The following is a 27357-nucleotide window of genomic DNA, read 5'->3' on the forward strand; positions in this document are numbered from 1 at the left end:
TTCTCAGTACTTAAACTATCTCTCTGAGGGTGGGTTTTGTTTACCTTGTCGCTGTGTATACTGCTTTCAGCCTATACCAATCTGCTGCCAGCAGAGGTCTTCCTCCAGAGAAACACAAAGACAAGTTTACATTTTCTATAAACCGTGACTGCTGCAAAAAGCACAGTTGTGTTCTGTAGAGGCAGATTTATTTCTGGGCTGAAATCATGCAGTGAGAACTTGGAAAATATTTAAGGATTTTGTTTTTCATCTTAACTGAGAAGTTTCAGGCATGGCAAAACATAGAAAAATACTTCGGATGGCCCTTAACAGCAGGGGGCTCTGCAGTGTGTGTGACCGTCTAGTAAAGGAGTTAATGAATATACAAAAGAACTACCACAGTCCTATTACAATATACTCCTTTTCTTTTGAGAGCAAATAAAACAGCAACAGCTGTTCAAATACTTTAACAAAAAATAAAAGTTATTTCCTTGTAGAACACAAACAAGATAGCACTCGTGGCTAGACTAGTGATATTTAAGATCTACCGTACAGACATCTGCTAAAGGTTGGGCCTGATGATCTGTCACACTTCTTTCCAAACTGTGCTGTTCTGTGATATTTTTTCTGGTTATTCTATTTTATTAACACACGAGTTTTGAATTCAGAATGTCAAAAACTACTGCTATGTCAAAATTATGTAACCCTTTAGAGGTTTAATTCAGCACTGAGAAAAAGCAACATATTTTTTTTAAGGGTACAGATACCTAACCACTATCTCAGTAACAGCGGTACTTTGCAAGACCAAGCCTCACTTAAAATGTGTTCTACACTAATTTAAAAGAGAAAATAATAAAGCTATGCCATGTATGTATTTTATGGAAAGCTACATGTGAAGTTCTGTATCTGCTCTCGATGGTTGCTTTTTGATGCAGTTCCGACAGCACAGCCTGGCTGATCTGAATCGCCTGTGATCTTAGCATTCTCTCCTTCACTAAGATGCCTACCATACGGGGTTCTTACACACTGCAGTATTCTGGTATGCAACTCCAATTTTACAAGCACAAAATCCAGAAGCCATATACCCATACTCCTACTGTGCTTCCTTTGGAACTCAAAAGAAACATCTAAATTTCTAGCTCATGGTTGCTTGATGTTAAAACCCTCTGAAATACTAAATAGTTTTCAGTGTTTTGCTATATCTGAACCTTCTCAGTATAAGATACAGAAAAACAAACCCAGAAGTAGTTTCAAGGTCCTAGTTTCATGGATTTCCCATCACAGGTGTGAGAAATGATTACAATTCACACATTGTTCAGAACAGTTTGGTTTCAACAAAATCACCCAAGCAGTTTTATTTTAAACGTCTTGCATATAAAGCATCCTTTTCAAAACAGAATTCCATTATTTTCATAGAGTACTTTTTCAGTTCTTAACAAGAAAATGTTATAGTGTTTCATGTTTCCTTCTGGGTTAGTTCTTTGGGTTGCGGATTGGACTTTCTTTTTGCTTATCGTAAGAGAATGAGAGGCAGTAAACATTAAGATACGAAGTCACTGAACTGGCACTTTTTCCACTGATTGCACAGTTCTGAACCAGATTGTAATGGTTTCTGTTCAGTTGGTAGAATACTCAGAACAGTAATTTCTCTGAAGATGCTCATTATATTCTGAACTACCACCATCAGCAATATTCCACAGGAAACATTCCTCATACTTGTACAACACAGAACACAAGAACAGCTTGCCTTCTTGCCTAAAAAAACATAAGTTTTGCATCATGGTTTTCACTTACTTGATGTCTCATCATAATCAAATGCCATTCAAATGTTAATTATTATTTAAGTAGAGTTAAAACCACTTCACCATTTTAAGAGTAGTTTTCTACCCAGTGCATTTATTTAAGTGAAACAGCATAAGAAAAACGAATGTCCAGCTACCACATCACTATTACAATCATGCGGTTTAAACCATGCACCCATTCCTGATAAGCAGCTTGCTGAAGGTCTGTCATCATGAAAACATGTGACAACAGCTGTTGGTCTGTTTATCAAGGCTTTTCTCCAGCTCCGTATCTAGCTTTCCATGTATTTAAACATTTGCTGTTGTTCCATATCTCCAACCACTCAATAGCATTGTGAAATTCATTTTAGCTTCTCATGACTGCAAGAAAACCAAATTTGGTCTTTCTTTACAACTAAAGACCTGACGTGACACTGGGGATCAAAAAATCACACTTGGTAAGCAGTATGTGCCACTGTCATTGTCCAGTTTCTGAAACTTGCATTCATATGTTTGTACCAACTGCATAAGCTGCCCAATGATTGTACCTATCAATCATCTCAAGCCAACGTGCAAGAGCCACGGTCTCCTCCGCAGGGTGTAGCAGCAGCCTGTGACTATGCATGCTATCTGCCCTTCAACTCCAGGGGCAAGGGGTGAGAGAAAGGAAGATTTCCATAAGCAAATACAAGAAGACACTTCATCCTTAATAGGTCATTGCTCAACTTTGTTACAAACATTCATTAACTAATTTCACAGTACCTTTGCTCACAAGTTAAGCTTTCTTTTCCTCATTGTTTGGGTAGGAATGCTAAGCCTCAGTAAGTCAGAGTGGCACGTACAAATGCAGTCACACCAACTCCAGAGTCACCTCTCCTGAAGTCACTCTGAGTTTTGCTGTTAATGTCCAAAGGCAAGAAGATAGGCACAACTTCACCTCAGAACTGCAAGTTCATCACATGCCATTACCTTCCTGAAAGTATCCATATGAAAATAACATAGATATATCATAAATAAATACCTATTTCTGTAACATAAATAACATTTCATAGGGAAGGCATTTTCTCATCCTATTTATTTACCACTGTGTACATTTCTAAACTTGGGAAATTAATCAAACTGTTGAATTTCAAGTCTGCATATATTCATTCAACTGTTTTATTACAAGCATATGTTTTGACTTGTGCAACATGTGTTGTACGACTGTTAGCCATTTCCCAATGCTGCTGTGCTAACAAACAGCATTACAGAATCTGCAAACAAGGTCCTGCTTGGACTGCCAGCTGGAGGCAGATCCAGGGCTGCCAGGCAGCAGCCTGTGCCTCATCCTCCTCGGGATCAATCAGATACCACGGCAGCGTGCACTGGAAACTTTCTGCTTCGCCAGCTGTTTCTGGGGGGTGGATTAGGGGTGGAACAGTGTACGCCAAGAGCAAAGGTTAATTTCTGTACTTCCCCTAACAAAATCACTGGTTCCAAATCCACTGGACTTAGATTTTCATATGGCAGGCAGCATTTTGACCCCGATGAACTCAGACTAAGGTATCCAGCAAGTCTACTGACATGCAGAGAATAGAAATAATAGTTTTCCAATAATTTATGCTGAAATTCAAAATAAGGCAAACACTTCAAGTGAACTGATTAGATCTTATTGCAGAATGTATTCTGGTCTTGTGGTGAGCTTTTTTTTTTTTGGTTGGTTGGTTGTTTTTACCTAGCCGAGTTTTATCACAGCTTGAAAACTTTTCTTGTGAAGTACATTATCAAACCTAGTGTCAAAGCACCACAACACAGCTCGTTAATGATCAGTCAAAAAACAACATTCAGGTAACACTCAGCATTCCAGACATGCAACTGATGACAACCATAAAGGAACAGCATCCAAATGTATGGGCTCCAAAATGAGACAGTTTAAAAGTTAAATAAGATTTAAAATGTGGAAAAAGAAAGTCTGGAGGAGATGCAGACTCCAGCGTGCTGAAACAGTCATCAAAGCTGCAGATAAACAAAAACATCCTCCCTAGAACTTGAATTTCTGACAGACAGTGCTCCACTGGGTCATTTTGGGTACAGAATTCTGGAGAAGACACAGAGGGCCTGACTCCTGTTAGCCTTAGCGAGCTGAGCAATAGACAACAAAAAGCTTTTGATACAATGAGTACAACTGAAATTGTACCAAATGAAATCCCTGAGTATAACAAAGGAATTTTCTTTAAAGAAGCACAGAGCAAGAGCTCAAGCATTGCTCTTGAAATAAAGTAAGAATTAGAGCTACATGGTTACAGAGCTAAACGCTTCAGCAGGCAGAAGCTCATTAGAAAGAGGAAACAGTGAAGACGGGAAGAGTCAAGATAGAATGGCATGGACAAAATGAAGCCAAACGTTGCCAAAGCAGCTTCCTTCTCTCCATCTGCCAGGGGAGGATACCAAACCATGCAGCACAGAGCCCAAGTCCTGAACCATCTAATTAGGTCCCTAAAATAGGAAGCTGTTTTCCTCCATTCTCCGAGTCAGTGGAGAAAGAGAAAGGACAAGAAAGAAGGTTCTACAGAAATAAGTCAGAAACGAGCCCGGTTTGCAGGCCAAGCTCTTCTTCAGGGAGGTAACATGAGGTCATAGGAATATTCCTGAGTGAATGGTCCCTTTTTCCACTCTCTGAGCACAAACAAGGAGCCTCTTCTGGGCACCCACGAGGGGCGAACCGGGCCTTCTCCTCCCCACGGATGCCAAGGGAGCATTTACCTCCCCGCCCCCTGAATTGTGCCGCTGCTGTATTGATGGCAGCTCTCCAGCCGCCCGCTCTGAGAGCAGAACTGAACCCGAGAGATAAAAACATTTCCATCATCTGGAAACAATGAAGGCACTGTGAGAGCAGCGGATGGTTCCTGCGGGAGGGGAGGACCGGAGCACAGCAGCACCGCAGCGGGCGGCGGGTGGGAGGAAAGGAGGGAGGAAAGGAAAGGAGGAAGGAAAAGGAAAAGAGGGAGGAAAGGAAAGGAGGGAGGAAAGGAAAAGAGGGAGGAAAGGAAAAGAGGGAGGAAAGGAAAAGAGGGAGGAAAGGAAAAGAGGGAGGAAAGGAAAAGAGGGAGGAAAGGAAAAGAGGGAGGAAAGGAAAAGAGGGAGGAAAGGAAAAGAGGGAGGAAAGGAAAGGAGGGAGGAAAGGAAAGGAGGGAGGAAAGAAAATGAGGGAGGAAAGAAAAGGAGGGAGGAAAGAAAAGGAGGGAGGAAAGAAAAGGAGGGAGGAAAGAAAAGGAGGGAGGAAAGAAAAGGAGGGAGGAAAGAAAAGGAGGGAGGAAAGAAAAGGAGGGAGGAAAGAAAAGGAGGGAGGAAAGAAAAGGAGGGAGGAAAGAAAAGGAGGGAGGAAAGAAAAGGAGGGAGGAAAGAAAAGGAGGGAGGAAAGGAAAGGAGGGAAGAAAGGAAAGGAGGGAGGAAAGGAAAAGAGGGAGGAAAGGAAAAGAGGGAGGAAGGAAAAGAGGGAGGGAGGAAAAGAGGGAGGGAGGAAAAGAGGGAGGGAGGAAAGGAAAGGAGGGGGAGCATCCCGCAGCCGCCCCTACAGGTGCCCGCCCGCAGCCCCCAGCCTAAGCCCCCGCCCGCTCCATCCCCGCACCGACGGGGCGGGTCAGCGGGGGCCGCGCTGCGTGCCTCGCAGAACCGAGCAGGAAAACAGCCACAGACAAAAGCGGCTGGGTCCGCCAGAGGAACCGGGGCTGCGCCAATCTCCCCTCGGGCTCTGCCCCCTCCCGCCTCCCCCCGGCATCCCCAGCCGCGGTGCGCGGCGGCAGACAATGCGGAGCGGCGGGCGGGGGCACTGTGGGTGCGGTAGTTCCCTGCCCATCACCTGATGCTGTGGGCAGGCGCAGCCCAGGGCCGCAGAACTACAAAACCCGCCAGGCAGCGCGACGCCAGCCTGCTGCTGCAATCCCCTCCTCGGCGTGCCGCGGGCGGGCACGGCTCGGCTCGGCTCGGCTCGGCTCGGCTCGGCTCGGAGCAGCTCGGCTAAGGATGGCTGCAGGCGGGGCTGTGGCGGGGCGCTGAGTGCGAGCGCTGCCGGAGGGAGCGGGGCTGTGCGGCGCCGCCTGATGCAATGGTGGGACTTATTGCTTCTGCCGCTGCACCGCACCGCTGCGAGATCGCTTGTATCGATCGCATTTAAGTTTGCGGGATCTGGACATGGGAGGATTGAGCATACGCGTGTAACAGCGCCCGCCGCTCGGCATTTTTCCTGAGCGCATCTCTCGCTTGCGCGCATCCCGACATCCGCGGGCTTTGACCGCGAGACACAGCGATCCTCGGCGGCGGTGTCATTTCTGTGGGCAGAGCACCCGGGCCGACCATGCACCGCTTCGTGTCGGCGGCGGGGAGAGCCGCGGGCCGGGGGCCGGGGAGCTGCCGGGGCGCCGGGGAGGAGGCGCTGCGCGGCGCGGTGGGGCGGCCCCCGCGGGGTGTCCGGCTGCCGCGGGAGGGCACGGCGAGATGGAGCAGCGCTGCCAAGGCCTCCGCAGTGAAGATCAACGAGAAGGCGAGCAGGGAGAAGATCCTGACTCTTGAGTCCATGAACCCGCAAGTGAAGGCGGTAGAATACGCCGTGCGGGGCCCCATCGCCCACAAAGCCGGCGAGATCGAGAAGGAGCTGCTGAAGGTGAGGCGGGGGCTGCGGGCGGGGCGGGGCGGGGCAGCGCTCACCCGCCACCGGCCCTGCCCCCGGGCACTCCTCCGCCGCCGCCGCCGCTGATTGGGGCGCCGGGGGGCTCGGCGGGGCTGCGGATGGCGTGGGGCAGACGTGGGGCAGACGTGGCAGGCGGAGGGGCCGCGGACCGCCCTCCCGGCGCCGCGCTGGGATGCTCGGTACCTCGGAACCGCGAGCGGCTTTTCTGCCGCTGCCCACAGACGCGCCGTCCTCGCGGGAAGGATGCGGGAGCGGCCGGGGCGAGGAGCACACCCATCCAGCCCTGCCCGCCCCCTGGCCCTTCACACGGGGGTGGGAGAGGCGCGGGAGGCTGAAAGCTGCCCCCGTCTCCTGTTTGCTCGTGTCATGGGTTGCGTAAAGCGCATTCAGTATCTCTTCTTCCACTTTGACCTCTTGATGCAATACCACGTCCTTTGCGTTATCCAGCGGGGCGAGTGACCGCCCGTCGGGGCACATCGGTGCTCGGTACGGAGCCGCAAAACGCTGCCTCGGCCGGGACGGGCACCTGCGGCCCCCTCCGTCCCCGCGGCTCCGTACGCCCCGTCCGGGCTCCGCTGCCCCCGTCCATAACGCCGGAGAGACGCTGCCCGAGTTGAGGTGCTTGCGGAGCCGCTTCCCTACACGAGCAACAACGCTCGCTCGTGCTGCCCGGTTCTGGGGGCTGGCACTGGAGCAGCATAGCGCCGCTAAGCCCAGAGGCTCCTGGGCCAAACCACGCCGAATTAAGCATCCAAATCACTCAGTGCTTGCAACGAGTTCTTCAGATTTTTTCTTTTAGTCCTTAAGACATAATATTGGGGAACCAATAAAAAAAACAGCAGTTGAGGTGTGGCTTCCTGCTAGTGCAGCTCACAGCTTCCCCTGACAGCACAGGGACTGACCGACTTAGTGCTGCTTTGCATTAAGCATCTGGCATAATTATTTCTTATGATTTCAAATGTTATTCCCTATCTTCACTGCCTTAACAAGCATTACTAATCTGTTATTGTAGGTACAGCAGGAAGAACGCGATAAGGGTATGTTCTGAACAGTGCCACAGCAATGCTAAAGAGACTATTTTAATTCTTTGTTCTTTGTGTTACTTGGCTGCTCTCATTTTGGAAGGCCAAGCATGCTTCCTGCTCACTGTGTATTATATACATCATTGACTTGGGTTTAATTGGATGCACCTTTTTTTTAGAGTTGGGCTTTAGATACCACCTTCAGAGTGGTGATGAAGGCTTCATTTCAAATATGTTTTGATTTTTGCCATACCACTTGTTTATAAAGGTGTCACTGCCTTTTCATGTGCCTGGATTCCCTAATAGGAGCATTTGCCAAGAACAGGGAACAAAACCTCCCAATGTTCCCACTGAGTGTTTGTTTTCATGTTACCATCACAGAGCAGGAGATATTACTTGACAAAACAAATAACAACGTGATCTTCCTAACTCCTCCCCACACCTCTGCTTCCTTCAATTACAAGCTGAGTCATCTTCAGAGAGAATAATCTCCTGTGCACTTAAAAAAAAAAACAAAAACCAGAAGGGCAAATAATTGCCAATTGCTTTATGAAAAGTTTGTTAGGGTAGCTTTGTGTCTGCTTATGTGGCATTTTCCATTTAAAAGCTTTTTTTTCTTGAGCCAGTCCCTGGGATATTATCAGAGGCAAACAGTGTTCGTAAACAGATGACTACACTCTAAAATGACTAAAGCAAACAAAACCAAGTACCTGTTGGCAGGGAAGGAGGAGAATATTACTGTGAAAGTCAAGAAAATACATCCACAGAGAGCACTGACCAAGCTGAGGAAGCAGCTAAAAGACTTTCTTCTACACTGCTCAAGTTCATCATCCTTCTTTGTCTTTCTGATAGAAATGTAATTATTCATTCTACTGTTTAATCATCAGCTGCAGAATTACTGTCTGGTAAACTGTGCAGCTTTCAGTAGTACCTAGGCTCCTTAGACTGAAATACAGGTTATCCAAATGTCTCGTTTTTGGTCCAAATCTGATTATGGTGATAACGGGTCAACTGAACTTCTTTACTTCCAACTACCACTGGACAACTACTTTTTTTCATCCCTCTCAACCTGAGATCACAGAGTGAGTGCTTCACCACTGCCAGCAGAACTAATGCTGACTGATACAGAGGTGGTTGTCCACGAGGGGTGATGACCCACAGCATCTCTCAATCCACAGTTACTCTTCATTGCCAAAAGCACTATCCCGTAGCTGCTGCACCACTTATGATGGGGGAGGAGCTTTGCACAAGCATGAAAGTCTGGACTCCATAGTACGGTGTGGAAGCAAGACAAGGCAGTGGTGAAGCAGTGGTACCTTCACTTGTAAATGTGCATTTGTCCTATTCTGTACAGATGCCTCCAGATAATTTGTTTCTACATAAACTAAAAGCATCTTCAATGCAGACATTGTCTAATCAGACAATACAGGCCCCTCTGTTTAAACTTGGTTCAGTTCAGACTTTATACTTGTGTAACTCTTATAGCTTGCCATGCAGACTACAAAATAGCTACTTGAAGCTGTTTGCACAGTGAAAGCTTTCCTTTTTGAGTTTTGTTCTGCCGTCTCACATTCTGAATAGCTGTTCCTCTGTTATTCTTTCTGGCATTTGCTTCTTTTGTATGTTAACCGTAAAGGATTCCAGTGGGAGCTTTAACTCCACAGTGCACATGGAAATAAGGACTAAAATGTTATTTGATAAGTCTCTGGGCAATTTAAGGGATAGTTCTTAAAAAGAAAAAGCAATTAAAAAGGAGGCACTAATTTCAGCCTCTTAGGTAATGTGTTCAGGGTTAGGCCAGTGTAAGTCTCAAGTTAGAATACACTACTCAAGCAGGATAAGATCTGTTGCTCAGGAACACGGACGAGGTGTGCTGAACTTAGACCTCATAAATTCTATTGACATGCGATCTGTATTTGTTGATGTGGGAAATTAAAGTTTTCATCTAAGTTAAGTCTGTTCAGCTGGAAATCCTTATATACAGTCACTTATTCAAACGGGTTCCTTCAATATGTCTTTGATCGTTTTGAAAAAGCACCGTGCTTCAAAAGAGAAAAACTTATTTCTCTTCCCCATTGCAGATGGTAATAACCAGCTGACGCTGGCTCACTGATGTGAGACACAGAACTGACTTTCAGCCATTTTCTTGGGGCTGCTGGAAATTATAGAAAGCAAGCTTGAACCCAGGCACATTTTACTAAATGACTGTACTCTCAGTAGAACTCCAACAAGTACGATCTTTTTTCTATCACTTGTTTTTCAGACTTGCTGACAGATGGCCGGTGTATCAAGTATTGACTTTGATTACATTTTAGACTAGAAATTTTACCCTTAGACTAGAAATTTTACCCTGAGCATGAAAACCATGCAAGAATAATGAAATTTCAAGACTAAGCCCATCTCTTTACATAATGAGTAATAACAAGCTTTATCTTTAGATAGGCAGCAAACATACCTGATTTGTTGCTTTGCATTAGTGCTAATTTTAACTGACCTTGTTATGGAAAATACCTCCCTATCTCTTGTTCTGACATCCCTCTCACTTAAAACTCTCCTGTTTTCCAATTTCTTGCTTATGTTTTACATAACTCATTCTATGTCAAGTCAAGTGGGCTTAAATGTCCTTGCAAAGCACGTGCATATTAAATAACATTTTAGGATTCACAAGTCAACTTATGTAACACTGGAAACTAAACTTGCAATTCTCTACAATGTAAGGACTCTGTTCTAAACATCCAGTCTACTGAGACAGAAATGTAGGGGCAGAGAGCTGGTATGCAATGACACGTTGGTAGCATGTAGAAAGTTCTTCCAGATCAGCGTAGGTGGATACCATGTTCCACCACAGGGTCTGGAACTACTTGCATGTAGTGGCAATGTACAGTCTCTAGATGTTTAAGTCCATTTTTTTCTATTTTTAACAAACTAATTTTTTCAGACTTCTAAATTGAATAGAAAGATTCCTGACTCAGAACCCAGACTTATTTGTAAATGGCAATTGGCTGTGTCCCTGGGAGTTGTGGGATGATAAAACAGTTCCGGCAATGACAAGCAGAAATACAATTTGACATGCTAAGAAAAGGATGCAAGATTGACTGGTACAGCCAGTAACGAAAGGTGTTAAGCTTAAATTACAACCCTGTAATTTCCTGCTTTGAATACGTGACCATGTACACACCAAGAAAGTATCTCCCAGGGAAGAGCTTCTGACCTCACTAAGGCAGAACTGTTCCTCAGTTGCAGTACCTGTTGCATACTAAAGAAAGACCATAGTAAAATCCATGCTTTTTAATAAGGGGGAAAACTTAAGAAGAGGAAAGACCTTAAGGGAACCGTTACCAAAACTGTATGTTCAGAAGCACAAGTCCACAAGATCCAATCATTTGATCTTTTCTTGTTGAATATGATATCAAAATCTATTCCAAAACAGCCTTTTTTTTTTTTTTTTTCCCCAATAGGTCTTCAATTTGAGAGGGTCCTAGTGTCTAATCTCCTTCTAATAGGTATTATTTTAGCTGTGTTGTTTACGGTCACATTCAAATCTAGGATTTTATTAATGTAGACAAAATTTCTGAATGCAAATGCACTCTGAACAACATATAAAAAGAAAGTCCTATGGTCAGCCATGCTGCTTTTCTCATCAAATAGTAAGGAGCATGCAAGTCATTACTGCCATTTCAAGGCAAAATCCAGAATTTGCCTTCTCCTTCCCTCCAACAGCAGTCCTTGTCAGCATGAATTACATGCATAACACAAAGCCTCACTCTGTGGTAAGCAGGTCAGGTTTTTTTCTGCCGTGAGTTGTTTTAATAAATAGATTGGAATGCTAATTCAGGCCTTCAAGTCTCTATTAGTTGAGGGCCTCTGGCCAGTGTTTTCTTGGCCCTCTGAGAGCTAAAAAGCACTTGGCTACTACAGAGTATATCCAAACTATGCTGAAATGTTTGGTTTTGCCAGCTCTCTTATTATACAGATTATACAGCTTGTTTGTGCAAGTCACAGCAAAACCAGGCTTGGCTTGTGCTAAGGAAAAGGGTTTCATAGTGTGATGTTATTGCCCGATAACCATCAAGAAGAGGCACAAAGAATTGCCAGTGGAAATGAATCAATGAAAAACAGGCAAAAGCAGACAAATTCTGAAACAGCTGAAACACCACATTGCTCATCCAGGATTAAAAGCACCTCACATTTTCACCCTTTTCAGTTTAGTTTTAGCTTAGTTTTGTCATTACCAAATTCAAATCACATGAGCTTGTGTGCAGACTGAGGCTTTTCCACTGAAATTTGCTTAAGGCTTTAGCAAACATAGCTCTGCATTTGTTTGTGCCCTCCTGTGCTCTTTCTGGGCACAGTGCTAATCGCCATTTCCCAGAATTCTTTGATAGCACCATTGTAAAGGGAACCTCCTAGGCATGCTTAAAGCTCCTATAGCTCATACCAGCTGCTGGCAGTGCTTTGGCTTCTTGCTAGTTCTTTGTGGTACTGTGTGTTCTGGCATCATACCACTTCTTTAATCAAATATTTTGCCCAACACTTCTTGCATGGTGACTTTCTCCCTGTCAGTTTGTTCCTCGTTTCATATTTTTCTCCTTCCAGTTTTGTTTCTTGAGGTCATGGGGATACCTAGGGGAAGAGGAATCTTCTCCAGATCTGTTTAACTGCATAAAGTCTGGTACATACATGAAAATCCTTGTTCTCAACATGCTATGATACTTAGAACACTGATACAGTTAGAATAATCTTTGAGTTTCAGAGGCTTTTACATGGCCTCCTGAAAAGACTGAAGTTCCTCTGAGAAAAGGAGAATGACAGAAATAACTGCTCAAGGAACATATTTCTAAAGAGTCTATTGGGAAGACTCATTTCTTCTCTTAAAATCCTGTCATTATCATGAAGGCAGCAACTGAAAAATACTAGATGTATTTTTATGTGTTTGGTTCTGCCTCTGAATTTGAAAGTGTGAGGTGGTTTCTTTAGCTTTAAAAAAGTGACTACCATAATCAGTCCCTTTGCTAACAGTTTCAATAGAATGGCTTTGTTCAGAAAATAAAATGTAGTCAGGACAGGGTGAGGAGCCACTGATGGCAGAAGGTGGTAGCACCAGTTGTTTTGTAGAGCTGGGGGCTAGATTTTCTCCTTGACGTGGTTCATATCCTTCTTAGTAGCCATGAGTATCCAGACTGGTACTTACTGCTCCACACTTTGTTATCAGGGCTTCTGTTCTGAGAGCTTCATTTTTCTAAATCTCTGCCTGCTTAACCCCACAAGCATAGGGCAATCCAGTTGCAATCCAGGCAAACCCAGCCAGACTGCCTCCACAACAGACTTTGAAAGCCTGTCCCTACTAAATTACAGATGGATGCTATATATATATGTATATACATATATATATTTATATACAGAGAAAAAATATGGACCAGTTTCTGCTCTCCCTGTCTGTTCCTTAGCTTGCCAGGGACTTACATGTTCTCAGCACAGACTGCTTACTGACATGGCCAAAGGCTGTTTAGCCTCCTACAGTAAAATAAACCTTGCCCTAACAAATGTTGTGTTGTGTTGCAGCACTTTTCATCGTGTTCCATAGCCTGATGTTGAGGTTACCAACATTACATTTGCATCTCTGTTCATACAGATCTTTATGTAGACTTTCTGAGAAGTACTTGACAGTACTCTTTCCTGAGATAGCCATGCACACTAGTGCCATCACCATAGGGAAACCCTGACTCAAAAAACCTGTGACTCCCCTCTGTGTCAAGGCTTTGAGTAGATCTCCACCTTGAACTCATCTGCAATTGTGGGCACTGTCTAGACTTCCCTTGATGGCAGCTTCTGACATCCTTGCTTTTAAACTTTGAGTCATTAGCATTCTTCATTTATTCTTGCTTGTTATTGTTTCCTTTGACTTCTTTCTGCAATTGCAAAGTGGGAATTTCTGTTCTGGAGGAATCAAAACAAAATCTGAACAACTTCTGATATTCCCTCATTCCACAGAAAGACAAGGAATTAAGAAATAGAAATACATAAGGAGAAAACTATGTAGTCATTATACTTTTTTCTAGATTTCACTCGAAATAGATATAGTGACTCTTATGAAGGCCATTCTAAACAGTTGCTAATATTCACTCACTGTCAGGGAAATCAAAGGTCTCAGTTAATTAAAGCATCTCTCTTGTGAAAGACAAAAGCAAAAGTAATATCTCCTGTAGCTGAGGCCAAGAAATACAAATTACTCAATAGGACAACAGACATTGAGCAGGTGTACAGGAACAGTCTGTACAGCCCAGCAGTTGTATCTCCACTAAGATTTTCCAGTAAGATAACTTATGTATGCTTTGCTGTTTTCTCCATACCAATCATTTTAGTAGCAAAAGTAGGGTAGGTTTTAAGGAGCAAGTGATGATTATATTCTTGTAGTTGAAGCTGAAAGGCAGTGATGGCATAAACATTGAGTTTGGCACTAGGAAGTGTGGATGGTATAAGCCATCAGGGGTCCCCAACTTATTTCTAACTGTTCATAATACTGAGAAATTGCTAAACTCCAGCCTTGAATACCTGTAATCTTTATCAGATATCTCTATTCCTAATTTGTTGTTTAAAACTGAAATGCAACTCTTATTTAGGCATTTGTTTATACCAGCAACCATAAAAGTAGAAGTAAATGACGTGCTGTGGTCAGTGTGTCACAATTATTTTAAGTGAAACTTTAAAAAAATTCCTGCCGAATTTAAGGCCATGAAAAATGCTTTAATTGTACTAAATCAGGGCTACATAAGTTCCATCACCTTGTCTTAATGCCATTTCTAGCTACCTATTTAATTTCAAAGGAAAAATGTAAATGTTATTGGTTATGTAAGCCTTGAACTGGATCTGTAAGGAGAAAACCACATTATCTAGAATAACCTGCTAGCCACATTACATAGCTGTAAACCTCCAAATCTTAGCATACCTAGGAACTTGCTGGCAAGTTCTGTTATTTTGGTCATCGTTATCTTTTCACATGATCCATGGTAGAAAATCAGGAATTAGTTAAACCTTGCCAGCTGTATGCAAATCCAGTAACTTGCTGTACATACATGGGCCAGGAAGGGACTTTGTGAGCTCAGTCCAAACAGAGCAGGTTGTTACAAGTAATTCAGCATAGAAAACTAACCAGTATAAACTTGCAGTTCATTAGTCCACATAAAAATCCTGTGATGGCTTCAAGGCTCCCCGACCATCTCTCACACTTAGGTGTTCTTTCAGTTAATCTTTCTTAAATCGATTGTATCTTTTTTTCTGTCAGTCAGCTCCTTACTTTTTTTTTTTTTTTTTTTTGCTTTACTTAATTCCCCTTTTCATAGAGCTATGATTGCTAATCGGTGTTGTTCAAGTGCTTTCCCTCTGTTCTCATGATGCATTCAGTTCCTCGCAGGAAAAACATCAGCCTGTTCAGATTTTAGAGATTAGGAAGCTTTTAAATACTCATGATAATTTAGCACTTTTGCTGTTTATCATATAGAGCCTCACTATTGTGGGCTCTATAAGGCAGGTATATATGGTAAAGTGGGGTCATAACATCATGCATACTTATTCTAAATATTCAGAAAAGAAATAAGCAAGGAGTGTATAGGTAAACTCTAAGAAGTACTGAAGGTCTTGGGGTTTCTCTTGGCAGATTTTTCAGGTCTTTTCAAATCACTGTAGCTTCTGGACTGATCCCTTTCTCCTGCAGGTGTATCAAACAAGCTGTTCTATTATTGGTTATACAGAATGCCTTTCTTTCATCTTTTCCAGCTCACACACGTAGTTTCCATGCAAACCAATCTCTTACATATATGTAGCAGAAAATGAAAACACAAAGCAGACTACCAATTGTTTAAAAATTTGTCACAGTCAGCATTTAAGATCAACTGATAGTGCTTTCTAAGAAATGTACCAAGCTTTAAATTAAACTCCTCTTTTTCTGAGATTACACACTGTTTAGTTACACCCAGTCAAAGTAGAACACTTTATCATTGCTTTCAATCCTAACAGTATGTTGTGAATTATCTCCTTCTAGGGGATCAAAAAACCTTTTACTGAAGTAATTAAAGCCAATATTGGAGATGCACATGCAATGGGACAGAGGCCAATCACCTTCCTTCGGCAGGTAAAAATATTATAAAATATTATTCTTGCTTTTTTGATTATGTTATCATAGCTTAGGATACCTTAACATCTGTTTGATTTATGCATTACTATGAACGATTCCTTAGTAGCAATTACAGTCAGAATAGTCTTTCATAATGAGCTACAAATTGTGATTTCTGCCTAAAGTCCTATCACTTGTTCCTATCAGCTTGTTGTATTTTCTCTTAACAGAGTAGCTTTTCTTACTCTTCATATTGCTCCCCATCCATCCTTTCCCCTGCCACTTCTCCTATATTATCAGTCAGCACATTATCAGCAATGCACTTCAAAAAAGAAAGTGGTTGTCCTTAAGGAAAAAAGCAAATCCTTTCTTCATCTGACAGTACACTTTTAAGATCTGCATGCAGCTGGGTGCACCTAGTTGCACTGCTGCTGATTCTACAGCAGTGTGCTGAAAAAAAATCCCAACTATTGTGCTATTTACATAATATTTTGAAACTACTTGCATTTTATATTATTATATTATTTTACAATATTATTTTTATACTGTTTATTTAAATAGGATACTAGTAAAAATAGTATACTACATACGATAGTATACTACAATATCCCTTACTCTCAGGTAAAATTCTGAGCCTATCATAATATACATTTAGAGAGTTACAGGCCAAACTGAAGCTGCATCATCTGGGGTATCTACATGAGGAGATGATAACAGTTGAGCTAGATAGCAAACTGTCAGCAAACTAGAAAGACCTAAGCTTCTTTCAAGTTAATTTAGATCCTTCAGTGTTACTAAGTGAAATAGTGGGTAAATGGGAAATCCTTTCTCCCCATGACTGTATGTGCTCACAGTTTAATTATCTAGTCACCTTCCCATGAGATGGTAACAGCCTATCCATATGACACCATGTGAACCTAAAAATGAGAGAGCAAATGAAAGCTGATCTCAAGCAAAGCCTTCAGAATCTTTGTGCCTTACATTTCTTCATAAACTTAATACTGTTAGGTTATGTTTCTACTTTTCCTATGTCCTATACCATCACTTCTTTTTTTAATTAAATATTTCCACAAATTCAAATTGGTAATGATTTTTTTTGGGAAGAATTATCAGAACATGCTAATGGGACTTAAAAATCTGATCATATTTTTCAGTTCTGCTCTATATTTAAACTCTTTATTTCTTGTCAATTAAGTGGGCTAATAATACACAAAGAGTGGAGGACAGACCTGTTTAGATAGTTCCCCTTCTGTATTATTAACTGTGTTTTACTGTGTTTGCACTATGCATAGCTCACTTGGACTCCAGTATTTACCATCCATAATACAAATAGTTAACAACTCTATAACTGCTTTTATCAGAAGAACTTGGAACCTGATAAAATTTCTTCACTTCTGCAAGCACTACCCTTAAAGAAACAATGGCAAACTCTTCATCAATAACCTCTGTTTTAAATTACCTAGTATTTGTGATCTTCCTGCCCAAGGAAAGTTCACAGTAACATCACCAACTTGAAATAACCGTTGAGCAGTGGCCAATTTACAGCTTTTTTGGCACTCTAGGTAGTGGCACTGTGCACATACCCAAACCTGTTGGACAGCCCAAGTTTTCCAGAAGATGCAAAAAAGCGAGCGAGACGGATCTTGCAGGGTTGTGGAGGTAACAGCTTAGGTAAGCATCTGTTCCAGTTGCTCCTATGTGCAACAAAATCAACTAAAGCAGTTTCAATATGTGCAGTGCTGAAATTTCCTAATCTTGTTTTATATGATAACAAGTCAAATGGGAGATGGCCTAGGTCAAAGGGGGAGAATTCAGTGTGGCTCACTGGAAAAGTAGAACATAAAATACACAGTTACCAAAATTGAGAAGTAACTCTTAACTCCACAGATCTTTTCCTAGTTTACTTCCAAACACTTCAGCAATACTAACTGCCATGTAAGAGTTACAAAGGATACATTTGAATTTTCCTCAATCTTTTTCTTGTAGTAATTTTCAAATTTCAGGACATAATTGGAGTTCTCAGAATGCTGTCTTGGTCCTGTGCTTCTGGAGTGACTGAAAGGAAATCAGCCTGATAGATTTCAGAAATACACGTTTCCACCTTTTTCATCAGGTCACCATACATTTCAAATAATTTGCATTAGCTTAGTAGGCACAGGGGAAGTAGGCCTATAATATTCCCAATATTCAAATATGATGATCATTCTTAATATGTGTTTAACAGTCCCCCACTCTTGGCCTTGGTTGCTCATCAGCCTCTGTTCAGCACTCCATAAGCACATGGCCTGGTGTGAGTGCATGAAGCCTCAGATGTCCTATATTTCTGTCATGTTCAAATACTCTGAGATTCTTTTGTCATGCTGATTTTTTGGATTATTATTTTTTTAATTATAACTTGCATCCCACAGTGCAAACTAATGGATTGCAGTCAAAGATTTCGACTGAGTACAATTAACCACAGACCACAAAATTGAATTCAGATATTCTGTTTATCCCTACTGAGTTATGGGACTCAGTCTTTCAAGAAGCACAAAACAGAATGACAGCTTAAGTTTGTTGTCCTACATTAACAGGAGCTTCCTAGATGTTGTGGAAGACCTTTGTATAAACTTAACATAACTTGACTGTGAAAGTAAACTTTTAGGACATCAGAGAACTCTTTGCCCTGAATTGCCACTCTGTGCAATGCAGTGTAATTGCACAGTCCCAGAAAAGGTTGTCTTTCTAAATTACGTTGCTACAGAAGTTTTATTAGGCTGACTACTAGCATACAACTGAGCAAAGAGAGTGAAGTCAGGTGCAATTATTCCACTCCACCCAACAAGCAAAGAAGATTCTGCAGCTTCATGACAGTGTTCTAAATTACATGTATACTTGTCATTTCATTGTCCATCAGTCCTCACCAAAGCTTAGTCTTATTTTTGCTCTTGTTGCACTTGTCAGCACACAGGCATCTAAAATCTTACTTAATTTAGGACTGTTAGTTGTTCCCTGTAAACATCACATGATCCTGGCAGACTGGGGTGATACTAGATGTCTCTGCTACAGGTAACTTGAAAGTGCTTACTTACACAGGAAAGGAGAGGGAAGCTGTTCAGGATGTTTTGGTTTTCAGACTGTGGGAAGAAATGGCATTATGTTCTTATTGCAAACAAAAATCTTCTTTTTGTCATGGATCTTTAAAAAGTTATTTTTCTCCCTATCTCTGTTCCTTGTCCCCACTACTTATATAATTGTTGACTGACCTTTCAATATAATGAAAGCAGCTGGTAGAAAGTCAAAATGGGATTACTGACCCAATTTGCAAAGCATCCTTTACAGCCTACTTTTATCAATCCAGTATATTATTATTGTATGTTAGTGATTCTTTCTGTACTTTTCTAGACACAAATCAATTATTTTGCTAAATGAACAACGTGACTTCCTTTCCCACTCTTCAGAAAGAAAAAGAAATCACAGGGATTCAAAACTCTCATACATAAAAACTACTTTGTACACTATTAGTTCACAAGTTTTTCTAGCAAACAGCAAATGTGATGTTCATTGTACCTAATTCTTATCTCATTCTGTTTTTCACAGGAGCTTACACTGCCAGCCAAGGTATAAACTGCATCCGTGAAGATGTTGCTTCATATATTGAAAGAAGAGATGGAGGAGTTCCTGCAGATCCAGATAACATATATCTTACCACTGGGGCAAGCGATGGTATTGCTGTGAGTGTTAAAGCTGTCACTTCTTGCTATAAACTATAATTCATTAGTTACCTTCAGAAATATAGATCTCTGTTGAAATCTGATTTGACAAATTCCCATGAGTCTGATCAAACAGATACTGTAGTGAAAAAAGTAGATAACCAGCACACCAGTTATAGGTGCCAGCTAAGAAACAGACCCATGGAGACATAGTCTCTAAATATATACTGACCAGTACCTCTTGCATAGGTAGCATAAGCCATGTACATGTCTAAATACAAACTAGGGGAGGCAGCACATTCAGCCTAAATCATGGTGCTCTTGGTAGTTGTGATGCATAATCACTGAAGATTAGTAGGTATGCATCCATGGCAAAGAAGTGAGAAGTCTCAGGAGCTCTTCTCCCTAGTAAACTCTGCAAGTGCCAGTGAAAATCTCCAAGATCAGTGTCAATAGCCAACTTGTTTGGGAGAAGCTTCAGGTTTTGGCTTTGACCAAGATAATCCTTTAAGAGAGAAATAACCACCTCTATGAGATTTTAGCATTACAAGGACATGTTTACTGATATTTAACAACCCGTAGTTTGATATTTTTAGGGCAGCCTTTAATAGCTAGCTTGTAATAATGTGGGTTTTTTTAATGACATCTAGTGGCAGAGTTCAGAATGACAATGTTCTGACATAACAGTTCTTCAGATAACTTTAATCAATTAACTTTCCAGAGCTTCTGATGCCAAGGGTTATACTGGCAGCTTGTCAGGAACGTCAGCATAGCATATCAAATCTGTATCATGCTTATTTCATTTTGCCATTGGTAAAATGTCAGCAGCACAATGAGTCTCATTATCTGGCACGTCCAAGGACAGAACAACGATTGTTTCATCACTTGGGGGGCAGAGTGTGTTAAAGAATTTGTTTTTAAATTTGCATTTCATTCTGATGACATTTCTTGGATGCTTGGTATTTTTCAACTAGCAGTGGGTACAAAATGATGTTGATTATAAATCATTAGCCTAGCAGCTGAGTTAGAACGTGATGAGAAGCACAGAAAGGCAGATTTTGTGCTAGAACCCATGAGAAACTTCAAGGGTATTGCTGTTACATCTGAAGAGCTAGTTTTTGCTTTACCCTCTAATTACACATTGATAAAGATGCCTGCCCTGATTGCACCTGTACTTCAGAGTTCTCCCTGGACTAAAAAAGGCAAGAAATCTCTCCACTTGTCACAAATGCATTCTTTTATCTCATTAATGCATAAAAAGCCCCTACAGACACACAGCTGTACATCCTCTGGACTGATCTTAGTACAAGCATTGCATTTCTGTCTGTCTTTTGAGCATAAACTACCTTTAACACACAAGATTTTCAGCCTAAGATATGAACACTTCTTAACATGAAACCATAACACCTGTCTCTAGCTTTGCTCCCTCCTGGCCACTATCACTCTTCAGTTGAAACAGGTCTGTCTGTTCCAAAGGAGAACCTCTGTGTGCCCCAGTGATAACTTCTGGTTTTATTTCTGGGCCTGTTGCAATCACTGGCACAGTATGTGGAAGGCAATGAGCAGCTGAGGCTTCTTTCCTAATAACTGTCATTGAGCCCAGTAGAAAAATCATGGTCTTGGTATTCCTCCTTTCAACTTTCTCTCTAGCTCAGAACTTCTGCTCAGAACTTTTTCCAAGACTTTGAAGTTGATCAGACAATTAGCTGTGATGTGCAGAGGAAATATATGAAGCAGTTAAGAGCATCACCTTTTAGACAACAACTTGAATAAGAAAATGACCACCAGCTTCTAGAATAGAAATCTCCTTTAGCTCTACATCTTTCTAAGAAGGAAGGTCAGTAACTTACTCTAGAGTATATTATTAATTCTGATATATGAGTTGGTTTTTTTTTTTCACTTTTCCCCCAGTCAATTTTAAAGATCCTGGTCTCAGGAGATGGAAAATCCCGAACAGGAGTGATGATCCCTATACCACAATATCCCTTGTATTCAGCAGCCATATCTGAACTAGATGCCATCCAGGTGAACTACTACTTAGATGAAGAAAACTGCTGGTCTCTGGATGTAAATGAACTTCGTCGCTCCTTGAATGAAGCTAAGGGATACTGCAATCCAAAAGTGCTCTGCATCATCAACCCAGGAAATCCCACAGGTCTGTAGCAGTTTTGTTGAAAATATGTTTAAGATCCTTTTTTTTTTTTTTTATTTGACATTCCAGGCACATCCAAAATACACACCAAATGTGTAGAGCTGAATTATGGACATCAGTGCTTCAAGCATGACAGTATATCAAACTTTTAGAAACTTGTTTTCAGTATCCTTGAACTCCAGGAATTTGGAGAGAGAGGAGAGGGAGGATTCACTTCACTGGATCACATCTGAAGCCATTGCCTCCACTGAACTTGGTAGACTTGTGGAATTGCTTTCAATTACTTCTGGTCCTTAGCAATAATCTCATCTCTGAGATGACAGTGGCAATGGCTACAGATACACACTGAACTCAGTGACAAGCAACACCTCCACTGAAAGAATTTATTTCTTTGTGTAGTTGATGTTGCTCAGTGAGAAACCAGTGCCCTTCTAATGGGTCGGGTACAGAAGATAACAAAAACAATTTAAATGGGTGTAAACAGGCATTCGCTTTCTTCCTGCTGCTTGTCAGCTGACTGCAGCAAAAAATCTCTGTGTACATATCCACAGCTCACTGCACTTGTGAAGAAAGTTGGCTTGAGTCAATACATCATACTTCAGTTAAGAAGGCACAATGTCAATTAGCATGGCTTGGCTCACAAACAGGAACAAAATAATTAAACTCCCTGCAGTTATCTGTCAAACTTATGTTTAAACAACATTGTGAAATAGCCTGTTTTTGTTAATCATTAGGCATGTGAGAATTTCAAAAGATCATTTATACACAGACTACTCTTAATTATTGAGTGATTAATATACCTCACACTTCTTTTGCTTGAGATGGACTAAATTACCCTGAACCGTAACCCCTCCAGTTATCTTCCTCAATTTCACACTTACTGAATTGTGCTCTAAAATTGAATACCTCTTTTCTGAGAAAGAAGGCTCTTCTATTGAAAAGTGAGTTGTCTAACTAGGTCTGGGCTAAAAGATTTGTCTGTGTGCTCCACTAACTTCATTTTTCATGATTTAAAAATCAAACTGTAGGACAGGTACAAAGCAGGAAGTGCATTGAAGATGTGATACACTTTGCTTGGGAAGAGAAACTTTTTCTTCTGGCTGACGAGGTAATTAATATTCTGTTTTCTCAAAAGCAAAGCTAAATATAAACAGATGAAATGTAATTTTGTTTCACATATTGTATTGGTGCTTTTTAAATACAGGAAACATATTCTTTGTTATCACATTAAGACATGGATAAACATACAGGATTACTAATATCAGATGATTAATAAGAGGTGTCTTGATCTGCATTTGAGCAAAAGTATAGGGGACACAAGCAGGAAAACTAAGGAAGAATCTTTGCAGGAACTGACCTAAAAAACTATGTGATATTCAGACCACTTGAAATGAAATAAACAAGAAAAAACAATTTAAACACACAAGTCAAGGCTAAATTATATAAATAAATTGACTACTTTTCCAAAGGCTGAATTATTAAGTATGGCCTCATGAGACAAAACATATAATTACAGAAACTATTTTTTTAGCAAAGAACCTGGTATCTTCTAAAGGCTTAAGTTGCAAGTTTCTTCAGCACAGACCTAGCTCTCTAAAAGGCCATTTCCTGTCCTCAGTTGGGGGAAAGGAGTACATTAATGTCTTCTGACTGTTTAGGTTTACCAGGACAATGTGTACTCTGAAGGATGCCAGTTTCATTCTTTCAAAAAGATTCTGTATGAGATGGGACCCGAGTACTCTAACAATGTTGAGCTGGCCTCTTTTCACTCCACCTCTAAGGGATACATGGGCGAGTAAGTCTGCTTCAATTTTTTTTTTTACATCTTCTCTTGTTAATCTGACTGGACAGAAAATTCACATTAGTGACCTGAAGGTATCTTCTGTTGATTTTAACTAAAAACTGTTAAGAAAAAGAAAGCAAGCAATTAAAGCACAGAGTGATGAATTAGCTCAGTGGTTTTCAAGGTACTGAATACTACAATGTTACTAACGTATTTATTACAGACACCTAATGCCTCAGTTCCACAAAGCTGCAATCCTGCAGTCCTAAACCAGTCCTGTGAGAAAGGCAAACATGGGAATAGCTCAGGGGAAAAGCTCAAGAATCACTAGGATATTTAATATTACTTGTGTTTGAGTTTGGTTGTTTTGGAGAGGAAGAGATCAAAGAAAAATAGTTTTTGGATTAAATGAATGCTGCTACAACCACATGATCCTGTCGTGAAGAAGAAACACTCCATGTTGATAGTTAACTTGCCCAACAGGGAAGCTGCTTGTACACTGTTTTCTCTGCATGGTATACTAGGACTTAATGGTACAGTGTTTACTTCCATTTTAAAATGATCAGTAAAGCAGCTGTCTCAGCAACCTTTATGTTACATATTGCAAAGATCTTCATTAACCATCTTTCTACTTTTGCAATTCTTTTCATTGCTTTTTCGGGATTTATACACTTGCTGTTAATTGATCTTTTCTGTTCACTCCATAGATGTGGCTACAGAGGAGGTTATATGGAGGTCCTTAACTTGCACCCAGACATTAAGGGACAGCTTGTTAAGCTGCTTTCTGTTCGCCTTTGTCCTCCAGTCTCAGGACAAGCAGCAATGGATATCGTAGTGAATCCTCCAGTACCAGGAGAAGAATCTTATTCACAGTTCATAAAGGTCAGCAATAACATGCTTATTCTTTTTGCACTTTCTAAAGCTATCCTAAATACTGAGAACTCAAAATGTGAATAGAGATCAGACTTTCTTCTTTCGTCTTGGATAATTTTTTAGTAGTGCTGGTTTAGAACCATGTAGGGTTTTTTATTAACTGAATATGTCTACCTTTAAAAATATGTTTTGTTCTTTCTATGATTTCCTTGTTTAGGAGCCAAAACAAACTGAGAAGGCATGACCAAATCAGCTTTCTTGCTGATAAGTTCAACTTTTCTGCTGTTTAGCATGATAAAAGAACTAATAAATAATATTTGCTTGTACTAAAATTGAAAGGGAAATAGAAGTTCAAATACAATTATAAATTCAGCCATGTTCCTAGCTATCCAGTACCTCTGTACACTGAACAATATGACACTGTGTGTTAAAGCATACATATAGTTTTTCATTTCTGAGACTGAAACTGAATCTGGCTTAAGAAACTGCAATACTGAATCAGCCCAAAGGTTGTGTTAACATGGTCTCTTAAAACAGCCAAGAGTGGATGCTCAGAAGGAAGAATGTAAGAACAGGGCATGCTGACAGAAACTTCTGCAGTTTCTTGTCTGCCTACAACACCTTGTAGTTGCATCCTGCTAATGCCTTTACACATTGCTGACTGTAAGCAAAAGGAGAGATTTAGGAATATCACCTGTTCTAAAAGTTCAGCAAACTCCTTAAAATGTTTAATTCTGGATGGGATTCTTGTTGCATCATTTTCTCTGGCATTTTTATTGCTGCTTCAGGTATGTCAAACTGAACACTTTCTTTTTAAACAGGAAAAGGAGTCTGTTTTGAACAATCTTGCCAAAAAAGCCAAATTGACAGAAGACATGTTTAACAAGGTTCCAGGAATTCACTGCAATCCACTTCAAGGTGCTATGTATGCTTTCCCACGGATCTTTATCCCTTCCAAAGCCATTGAGGAAGCAAAGGTCAGTCATCATTTTTCCCCAGTCCATTTTAACCTTCACACATTTATGCCTGCCACTTAGAATGGATCATCAAATCACAGAATGGTTTGGGTTGGAAGGGACCTTTATCATTATCTAGTTCCAACTGCCCTGCTACAGGCAGGGACACCTCCCTCCAGACCAGGCTGCTCAAAGCCCCATCCATCCTGGCCTTGAATGCTTTCCATCTGGGCAACCTAATCAAGTATCTCAGCACCCTCACAGTAAAGAATTTCTTCCTAACATCTAGTTTAAATCTACCCATGAAGATGTACTCATATTTGGGTCAGAAAGCTAAATGACAAGCCTTTTTGTTCCTAGCTGGAGCTCTGTCATCCAATATGTTATACTCATTTTTTTTAAAGGGAATTATAACTACATAGCTGAGGACAAAAACAGGGCTCTTTTTCAGCTCATTCTGTGACAAGATATATAATTGTATGCATTTAAGAACTTTCATAGTATTAATCAGGGGACTTTCTAAGTCAGCAGATAACGGAAGGGAAAAAATAGAAACTGCTAATGAAACTGGAACACACAGCTCAAATTCATTTAATCTTGTCTGATGTCAGTGGCTTATATTTTTCTAAGTACAATTTTGAGACTTCTGACCCAAAGTTACAAACCAGTGAAGGAGTAAAATAAAAATATATTAAAACTTTCTTTTGAAGCAAATATTTTCTGTAGGTTCTTCATCCTTTCCCCTCCATGAACTACTGTTACTTAATTCCTAGCATGAATTGTACTAATAGGAATTGTCATTCATCTATTTAGTAAAGAGAATAAGAAACTATTACTGAAAGAAAAGGTTTCAGAAAAAAAAAAGCACTTGTGAAATCATATGTATTTGGGATATTTTGACTTTGATAATTAATTTATAAGCATCTAATTCCCTTAGGCTCATAAAATGGCACCTGACATGTTCTATTGCATGAAACTTCTGGAAGAGACTGGAATCTGTGTTGTACCTGGAAGTGGATTTGGCCAAAGAGAAGGAACCTACCATTTCAGGTGCAGTTTCTGATTAAAATGAAATGAACCGTAATAAGCTGAGTATCACCTCAGTACTTTCTTTTCTGATTAGATATAAGGACTTTTATTCAAACATATATTGTCTCACTCTCTGTTGGACATTTTCTATGGCTGAGCAGCTGGGGCAACGTCCTGATCTTCTATTTTCTCCTTCTGATTCAGGTGTTCTTCCCTGCTTGCTGACATAGTTTTATTCTATTTTTATACACTGACATTTGAAATTCTTCTCTGCAAATACAAACAGTAATTATAGCTTATGCTGTAAAGTTGGCTAGGGTGTTTATAGCACTGCCCTGCTTTCTTCTGGGCACAGCAGAATTAAATAGTGTTTCCTTAAAGAGAAGTCAAGTGAAAGATGCAGTATCTTCCCCTACCAATCTGCTCCTTATACATGCGTAATTACTTTTAGTTTACTGAAACATGAAGTTAGACTACATCTTTTAATACCAAAACTGTGAACATAAGCTCCATTGCTTGCTTTTGCTTCCAACAAACAGCATTTTATTACAGCCAAGCCACTAACAGCTTTAGTTTAGTTTAATCTTGTTTGGTCTGAAGTAATGAAGGCACCTTTAGCTATAGTAGTTCTGCTAGCTGTGGCCCAGGGGAAAGTTAACATCTGTAGAGTGATCACATTGGTTTGTTTTGAAGATAACGTCCTTTTCTTTTTATTATTTTTCTAAATATTATTTTTCAGAATTACCATCCTTCCTCAAATAGACAAGCTGAAGATCCTGCTGGAGAAAGTGAAAGACTTCCACATACAGTTTCTTGAAAAATATGCATGAAACTGCTGTGGCTTTTTCCTCCATCTCCTCCCCTTCAAGGTGAATGCTGGGAGTGAACAAAGATGTGCTGAGAATGTGCTGTTCATCTAATTAAACTAAACTCATAATAGATAGAATCTATCTCAGATACAGCTACGACTTGGTTGAATTTAATGTCTGGTAATATGCGACATTGTAGCACCAACTTCTGTTTTTTTTCAGAGAAGGGGAAAATGTGAAGAAAGCTGTGGAAGAAAGAGGTAGTAAATGATTTTGTGCCTTGGTTGGAAGGTATTTTCTTGAGCTTTTTACTCACTAGGTTGGGGAAGGGAGTTGGTCATGAAACTTACTACTGTTATTTGTTCTTTGTTTCAAGACAGAAATACTCAGAACTATTGTTTAGATTGGAACTAGGAACATGATTTCCATTTAAAACTCTCAGCAAAAGCCTTCTACAAGGGACTAGTGTGTTTGTTTGTTTTTTAAGAACAAAGTGTCCTCTGAA

The 27357-nt window shown here is 40.7% G+C and overlaps 1 protein-coding gene across 1 annotated transcript; it reads left to right on the forward strand.

Moving 5' to 3' along the window:
* Positions 1-5689: 5689 nt before the first annotated feature.
* GPT2 (glutamic--pyruvic transaminase 2) lies at positions 5690-26989 on the forward strand. The gene is made up of 11 exons (XM_065733210.1): positions 5690-6399; positions 15487-15576; positions 17121-17229; positions 19138-19271; positions 21162-21405; positions 22431-22510; positions 23061-23197; positions 23893-24067; positions 24880-25035; positions 25952-26064; positions 26783-26989. Exons 1-11 carry the CDS (start codon positions 6094-6096, stop codon positions 26871-26873), a joined length of 1635 nt encoding a protein of 544 aa, XP_065589282.1. The 5' UTR covers positions 5690-6093; the 3' UTR covers positions 26874-26989.
* Positions 26990-27357: the final 368 nt, after the last annotated feature.

Source organism: Cyrtonyx montezumae, unplaced genomic scaffold, assembly GCF_038088225.1.
Source record: "Cyrtonyx montezumae isolate F1298 unplaced genomic scaffold, pur_monq_1.0 scaffold_17, whole genome shotgun sequence".
NCBI classification, from domain to species: domain Eukaryota; kingdom Metazoa; phylum Chordata; class Aves; order Galliformes; family Odontophoridae; genus Cyrtonyx; species Cyrtonyx montezumae.

Bases quoted from the DNA above. Each gene is read 5' to 3' on its own strand.
- GPT2 (XM_065733210.1), top strand. From the start codon at position 6,094: ATGCACCGCTTCGTGTCGGCGGCGGGGAGAGCCGCGGGCCGGGGGCCG. The intron at 6,400-15,486 runs GTGAGGCGGGGG...ATCTCCTTCTAG, and splicing joins TCGAGAAGGAGCTGCTGAAG to GGGATCAAAAAACCTTTTAC. The intron at 17,230-19,137 runs GTAAGCATCTGT...TGTTTTTCACAG, and splicing joins TTGTGGAGGTAACAGCTTAG to GAGCTTACACTGCCAGCCAA.